General features: G+C 43.5%; 1 protein-coding gene across 2 annotated transcripts; it reads right to left on the reverse strand.

The window, feature by feature from the left end:
- Positions 1–3,701: 3,701 nt before the first annotated feature.
- On the reverse strand, positions 3,702–7,406 carry NRAS (NRAS proto-oncogene, GTPase). 2 transcript variants are annotated; one of them, XM_086765481.1, is made up of 5 exons: positions 7,200–7,403; positions 6,506–6,684; positions 5,870–6,029; positions 4,930–5,053; positions 3,702–4,286 (listed from the first exon to the last, which is right to left on the reverse strand). In XM_086765481.1, exons 1-4 carry the CDS (start codon positions 7,308–7,310, stop codon positions 4,934–4,936), a joined length of 570 nt encoding a protein of 189 aa, XP_086621607.1. In that variant the 5' UTR covers positions 7,311–7,403; the 3' UTR covers positions 3,702–4,286; positions 4,930–4,933. The 2 variants fall into 2 exon arrangements, with proteins under 2 accessions (XP_086621607.1, XP_086621608.1); XM_086765482.1 differs by lacking the exon at positions 3,702–4,286 and adding an exon at positions 4,299–4,630 and having other exon boundaries at positions 7,200–7,406.
- Positions 7,407–7,515: the final 109 nt, after the last annotated feature.

The raw sequence follows: 7,515 nt of genomic DNA on the forward strand, positions 1-7,515 counted from the left end.
ACTGCACTGTGGTATTCTGAAGTCTTACCTTACTGGGAGTCTATTCTTTAGTTCCTTGCACAGAAAACAGATTGGATTCTGGGTTCCAGAATCTCTGCCACAATGTTTTAGGAGAAACATACTTAAAGCACAGTTACTGTGTGGTCCAACACAATTTGCCTTACTGCAGGAGGAAAGTCAACAGGGATGCATTTTAGAAGACTGAATTAAGCAACTTAAAAGCCTAACAGAGAGCATTATTTGGACACAGCAATAACTTTATACCTGATTCCACTCCTGGAATATCAAGTAAAGAAATTCTGCCCTGTCCCCCTTTTTTGACTTAGCAAGCATCCCTTCCAAGGGGCAAGGTCAACAAAAATATAAGGGACCCCACTGCAAATATAGAGACTCAACACTAACGCAAGGTGTGTGACAGCACAGCTCGGTGAAGCCATTAAAACTGGACTCTGGAACAAGCCTATGGTACGTCTCAAAGCACCCTCACTGCTGATTTGCGCCATGACGTGATACAGCTGTTCACGCCACGTTCAGAAGCGACTGTCTGAGTACACCTAGATCCCATCCAGACAGCATTGTGATAAGCTTTCCGTAAGCCAGTTGTGGACCCCATGCCCAGATCGTTACCACAGAACAAACAACCAAAGAATTCAAAATTTATTTTTTAAAAAAGTTATTTAAGAAGCAAAATAATTTACTTCAATTCAAACCAAAAGAGATGCATTATTGAAAGCAAATAATTACACAAAGTAACAAGAAATTAGCCCTTGGATAAAAAGTCCAGATCCCAACAGCTTCCTGCCATCCTGGAGGTTATACACAGTCACTCAAGGCGTGCGGAGTAAAGAAGGACCACATAGAGGATCAGAATGTAATTCAAACTTCCACTACTCTCCTTCCCCTCGTAGGCCTGAAGTTGCTTGAAATGCAGTCCTAAGTCATTGAATTGTACTAAAAGTTACGACGGCTTAGGCATCATGGTTACTATCCAAAGTCCTACTGATGATGACAGCAAGAACAAAATTTGAGCACTGTTGCTTCAACACGACCATGGAGCAGGGACACCAACAGGAACAAGCCACAGAGTTATACTATCTCATCAAACGGCTGTTCTCAGTCCATAATAACAGGAACCTTTCTTTCAGTTATTGGCACTTGTCATTTTTGAATGAGAGCTTTACCCTTTTTTATATTTTACCTTGTCGTGGTTTTGTTAGTGAGGGGGGGCCTAAGGTGGTAGCTGTTTATGCCTGTTCTTTCCACTCAGGATAGTAAAGTTAGCCTGGCACCAGCACGGTGTTGTGCTGTTAGTTCTAAATAACAAAATCACCTTTTCCAGGAACCTGTCTTGTGCAAAAGCTTCTGTGCTTATCTTCTAAATAACTTTCCTAAAAGTTCTTGGGGATTTGTCCTTCCACAGTTCTCTCTCAGTTGCAACCAAAACCAGGGATCTCTTATATAGCTGGAAACAAAGTACATCCATTTAATTCACACTCATGACTAGTGCAACACCTTGATTTGTATCCCTTCCTAGATTTGAAACTAAAATAATGCAGATGGGAGTAGCACCTGTGTAGGTCAGCTCTGCAGCATCCTAAAAGCTGATGCATCCTCCTCTAAGATTCCAAAGGTGACATACATAGTGACCTATCCTTGCCAGGTCTTCTTCCCTTGTAGGGTTTTGTACAGCCCAAGAGAAAGGCAACACCGAAGAGAAAGTAGATGCAGTTGCCAGTTCCTGTACAATTCTGAGAATTCACAACTTTTGGAGTTACAGCTAGTACATTTTTAATGACAACTAGAACATGCCATGCAATTTAGAGAATTATTATGATGAGCCTCCATCCAAAATTTTCCATACTTAACCACATAACCTTCAAACATCAAATGCCAGCTGCAAAAGGTTTCCCACGCCACGGGCAGCAGGCAGTCATGCTCTGAACTCCGCTGTCCTGCTTGCCAGGAAAGAAACTCCTCTGTTTCCCAAATAATCATAAAGCATACATGGACCTGGATGACAAGATCTCACCATTCAAACACATTGCAAACTCCACATTGCTGTATTTCCAAAATGCTGAGTCGGTGTGACCACATGTGTATCCCAAAAGCTATCATTTTCCATGTGTAATTTTATTATGTGGATGAGTGTGTCAAACATCTCTCTAGAAGCAGGCAGTCATCTCCTGCCGCAGCACTCAGAATGCCTTCACAAATAACTTCTTGCAGCACGTAAAAGAAAAATGATGGCTGCTGATTACAGACGTGACAGCTTGCAGTGATGGTAATTCTGTCATATTTAACTTGCAAGCATGAGATCATCCTCAAACGAACTCGAGTCACAGCCAATGCTATCCACAATGCTGCCCACCACTGTGTATGCTGCTGGAAAATAATGTTTCATGTAAAATATTTTTAATTCTTATCAGTGTCAAATTGCAAAAAGTACTTATAAGGATTATCAAGGATAAAGAAAACATGATGCAGATTGATCCTTTGCATACCAAGAAGATAATTAAGAACAGAAGTACTGAAGGAAGCAATACTAAAAAGAACACTTTCTTCTCAGTATTTACTGATTTCTAATTTCTACTTGAAATTAAGAACTCCAAATTAAGATGTATGAATCCGACACCAACAAACTGAAACTAAGCCTCTTGAATTTCTCTGCTCACGCTGGTGGACTGAACTGAACACTCCCTCTGTTGGCTGAGGGCGCATTGCTCTTCCATCAGATAGCATCTGGGAAGTCAGCTTTGCCGTGGGATACGCTCTCTGACCACACAGAACCGAACCCAGGATCAGCAGCACACGCACTAGGGAAGGGCACAGTGTTTCAATGAGTACGGTTCTGCAACAGTGACCACACTTGTACATCCCAGTTACATGAGGTAACAGCATTTTGTCCTAGGAAGAACTCACACAGCTTATGCAGTAATTCTCTCCTACTTTGAGGCTGTTAGAACAAGCCCAGAATTCCCATCAGTATACCATACACCTTCTGCGTAGTCATCACTGAACTCACTTCCTTCCTCATTTTGCAAGGATGCTGCAATCGGAAGCTAACCGTTTTCTGTTACAGCTCATTCCCTTCTCCCCTCAGGCTGGATATTCTAAGTCCATGACAACCACTGCACCAAATACAGTCAACTTGAAAACCCACGCTCCTTCCCTGACAAGGAGACTCTCCAACTACATTTTACAGAGAGACATTTTGAAGATACTATGTTTACAGTCAGGTGATAAGAAAATAAGGCAGAATAAAATCATTTGGAAGTTACAGACAGAGCTGAATAACAGCTGTCCAAGCTAACTAACCTCCAGTTACTAGATTAACTTTTGAGAAGCTGCCCATAAATGTTGGCAGTTAATGTTAAAAATGAACAGCTGACTGATTTGGTCCAACTTGGAAGAGATCTGAATGCTGCAGAAACACAATAGAGCATATAAACGGTTCCACCTACAAAGGAAGTAAAAAACAGATGCAGTTTGTGTCCCCCCCTCAGTTCAAGAGTCTTACAAGTGCCTGCTGGATCTTCCAGCCTCCAAACACCTGGTTCAGTATCCTGTCAGGCAGAGATCACCCACACAAGACTTGCCTGCTTAAGACAATGATCTCCCAAGAAAATCCAGTCCTTGGGGTTTTCCTCAACCCAAAGGAACAGGGGACAACTTCAAATCTTCTTAGGAAACAGGCACTTAAGTTAGGAAAGATATCTCCGTTTTATTACAGAAAATGAAGGATCGGTTAAGTGGTACTCCTGGCACAAAGGAGATGTTGCAAATAGGCTGTACCGGTGCACAGAGAGCAGACACCAATCTGACATGTGACAGGAGCAGTCATGGTGGCTAAACCATTTCTGACATTACCTGCCAAGCAATGATTAACGCCGCCACTCTGACAGCACTGCAAACCAGAATCCAATAGAAAGGGGACAAGCATCACTTCTAGCTTTTACTCTAGAGGTAAAGTGTCATGTTTTTCACAGCATTTAGTCCGTATAGTTCACTTTTCTTGTGACTGGTTTTCTTCTTGAACAAATCCAGACAACACAGTGAGAAAAGAATCCCAGTACATCAAGAGATGTGACTGCTCCGTTAGCTGAACAAGGAGGTAGATGCCACAGATGTTCTCTTCAGATGGAGCACAGGAAAGGACCTCGTGCTAATTAACTGGTACCAAAATTCTGGTCACTGGCACCAAAATACTGCAGGGCATTGCATGAGGCGCAATACAGTAGCATCAAGACTCATCCAGCAGCTACATCTGAACCACGTATTCTTGGCATCTGGAACAGAAAGGCATCTCTAGTTAGCTGCTGTCCAACGTCGTGATGGACGTGCAGTGCGACAGTGTAGCACGAGTCCTGAACTGGTCTACCTGTTTTTACAGTGATGAGCAACATCTTTTAGATTTCATTACTCGCGTTATTTTATTTGGTTGATTAATCTTTGAACACTGCATATTCCAGAGGAGCACAGCTCAAGATACGCAACACAGAAGTCAATCAATCATCAGCAAATGGCAACTGCAGAATTGTGCACACTCCTCTATTTCACGTGTTTCTTGTGCACAAGACAGAAATTACACATTCTCCAAATAGCCAAAGTGGTTTCTCAAAGGAAGGAGACACTGAGAAGAATGACACAGAAAAATCACACAATTATCAGTTCAGTGGAAATCCACAAGCTACAGCCAAAAGGTTGCTGTGAATAGAATTTCCTTTTCCTAAGCTCTGGGATTTACTTATAGGAAAAAAAATAAACATTTTGGACAAGTAATTAATTGTAAGATCTAAATCTCTTGGCATCGACGGGTTGTATAATAGGGAAAAAACCCACCTATAGCAGCTAGTATTTCTAAGCCACGCTTATCAACAACTAAGAGACATACAGACAAGAAGCCAAAGAAGAACTTAAGTTACAACTCACCTTATCACATCACAATGCAAGACAATCCCATACAGCCTTGATTCCCATCTTCATTGCTGTTCAGCTTTTTCATCCGGTACTGCCGGATCTCTCTCACCAGTGTGTAAAAAGCATCTTCCACACCCTGAATGCAAATAATCCAGGTAAAGTATTTTCTTTCCTGAAGCTTTTGAGATCACTGTTCTTTCCATCACAGATCCCTTAACGTATCTGAAAGGCACTTCCTCAGGAAGAGTAGTGGCTAACTTATCCCACAGTCCAAAAGAGGAAGAAGCTAGCACATATGCCCAGAACTTTCCACTTACACTCTTAGCTCTTTCTCTGACAAACATCCCGGGTAACAGCCATTGAAAGAAATAAGACAAATTGTAACTGTAGAGAGGTCCCAAACAGGAAACAAGCTACTTCTTGACTAATAACCTCCATTTGAAAATTCTCAGAGTTTTCTGGCTACTGCTTAACAATTGCACCTTTTCTGCTTCATTCCACACTGATGTAGGTAGAACACCGGCTGACTGGACAGAGTCAAGTATTCAGCGCAACTCTGAACAAGTCTGTTAGTCCAATTCTTTCTGTACACATGCTCTTATAATTGGCCTTCATTAAGAAGCCAAGAACATCAAACAGGTTTGAGATGAGTAACTGCAGTCTGACCACTTCCCAGCAAGAGCAGATGAAGCTCTCTTCTTCTTATGAACATGACCCACTTGAAAGAAAACCAAGACAAGTCTGAAGCGATTTGTGTACTGGCCTAGCCCAGTGATAAAACCAAAACTCTTTCAGGCTGAGAGTGGGTGGGGAAATCAAAAGTTAAAAGTTGCAAATGGATTAAAAAAAATGCTTACTCCTGTAGATAAGAAAAAAAGTACATGGGAAAATATTAGACCATTCTGCATTTAGCATACAGGAAGAAGCCAGAACAAGAATGGCAGCATCTTACCTGTCTTGTTTTAGCAGATGTCTCTATGAAGGGGATTCCATAGCTTTTTGCTAATTCTTGAGCCTGTTTTGTGTCTACTGTTCTTGTGGGCAAATCACACTTATTCCCAACTAGCACCATCGGCACATCATCTGAATCTTTCACTCTCTTGATCTGTTCTCTTTAAAAACACAAATAAAAAAAGTTAGGAACTATTTTCTAAATATAAAAGCTGTTTTAATTCAGTATCCAAACAACCCTGGGCTACAAAAATATACATTAAAGCTGGGCAGGACCTCAGGGTTTCTAACCCCCAGCAGTACGTCTGATAGCTTCATACACTCCGTACGCTCCATCTTCTAGTCCACATATAACTCCACTCTGATGTGCGTTTGCCTCCTTACCCATTTTCTTAGAGATCACATTCTGTATTCTTTAAATATAATTTGATTAACACAACAACCCAGATAACTGTCCCACTCTCAACTGACAAATAACGTACAGACACGGGACGCAGATAAGCTTGAAAAACTTTCTGGAAGAAGCAGGAGATTTAGTATTTGTCTATTATTTAGTCTGCACTGGGCCTAATGGCAAACAGCTCTGATGCCTTTTCCAGTCTTCCCTCTCTGTGGCAAAGACCCTGATCTGTATTACCTGTACAGGTTAATATCAGCAAACGATTTGCTGTTGTTAATGGCAAAAACACAGAGGAATCCTTCCCCAGTTCTCATGTACTGATCGCGCATGGCACTATACTCTTCCTGTCCCGCAGTGTCCAGAATGTCTAACAAGCACGTCTCTCCATCAATAACAACCTGCTTTCTATACGAATCCTGCAAAATACACAAGCGAATTTTAGATTAGAGAAAAACATTGTGCTACTTCTTTCCACCTCAGGCATTATTAAGGAAAACCAAAAATAATAAAAGAGTACGATTCATGGGAGCTTTTCTAGCCTTCCCCCAATGAAAAAATACCAACTAAGCACATTTTAAAAGTTACTCTAAGCCCCCTCAACCCCTCTCACACATACAAAAAAAAATCAGTTCTTTGTAAGAAAGGCCTCGATTAGTAGACAGGGGAAAAAAAAACCAGCCACCCGCCGCTACAACCCCAGGACCTACAATCTACGCAGACCCGTGGTGACTCCTGTTGCCATTGTTGGCCGCCTACACCGCGCTGTAGAAAGCAGGAAGCACAATACGCCACGAATCTTTGAAAGAGTTTTCCCAGAATTTCTTATCCTGGGCACTCTGATCTCACCTCCGGCTTCTTAAGTAAAAAACACCCCCAGCACGCCAGCAGCGCCTCCCGTCCCGTTCGCCCAAAGCCCCGGGGCCCCGCTCACCTCAATGGTGGGGTCGTACTCGTCCACGAAGTGGTTCTGGATGAGCTGGATGGTCAGCGCGCTCTTGCCGACGCCGCCGGCTCCCACCACCACCAGCTTGTACTCGGTCATCGCCGCGCCAGCGGCCTCGGGCGGAGCGCGGCGCCGCCCGCCGCCGCCAGCCCCCGCCCGCCGCTCCCGCGAAGGCGGAACGCCCTGCCCAGCGCCTTCCGGCTTCCGGTCCCGGCGGCGCCGTCATCACCCCGCGCCGGAAGGGCCCGCGCCGCCGCCGCTTCCGGGCACGTGATGGCGGAGGGGCGCAGCGCCCGCGCGGGAA

Source organism: Chlamydotis macqueenii, chromosome 23, assembly GCF_036417535.1.
Source record: "Chlamydotis macqueenii isolate bChlMac1 chromosome 23, bChlMac1.mat, whole genome shotgun sequence".
Lineage (NCBI taxonomy): Eukaryota > Metazoa > Chordata > Aves > Otidiformes > Otididae > Chlamydotis > Chlamydotis macqueenii.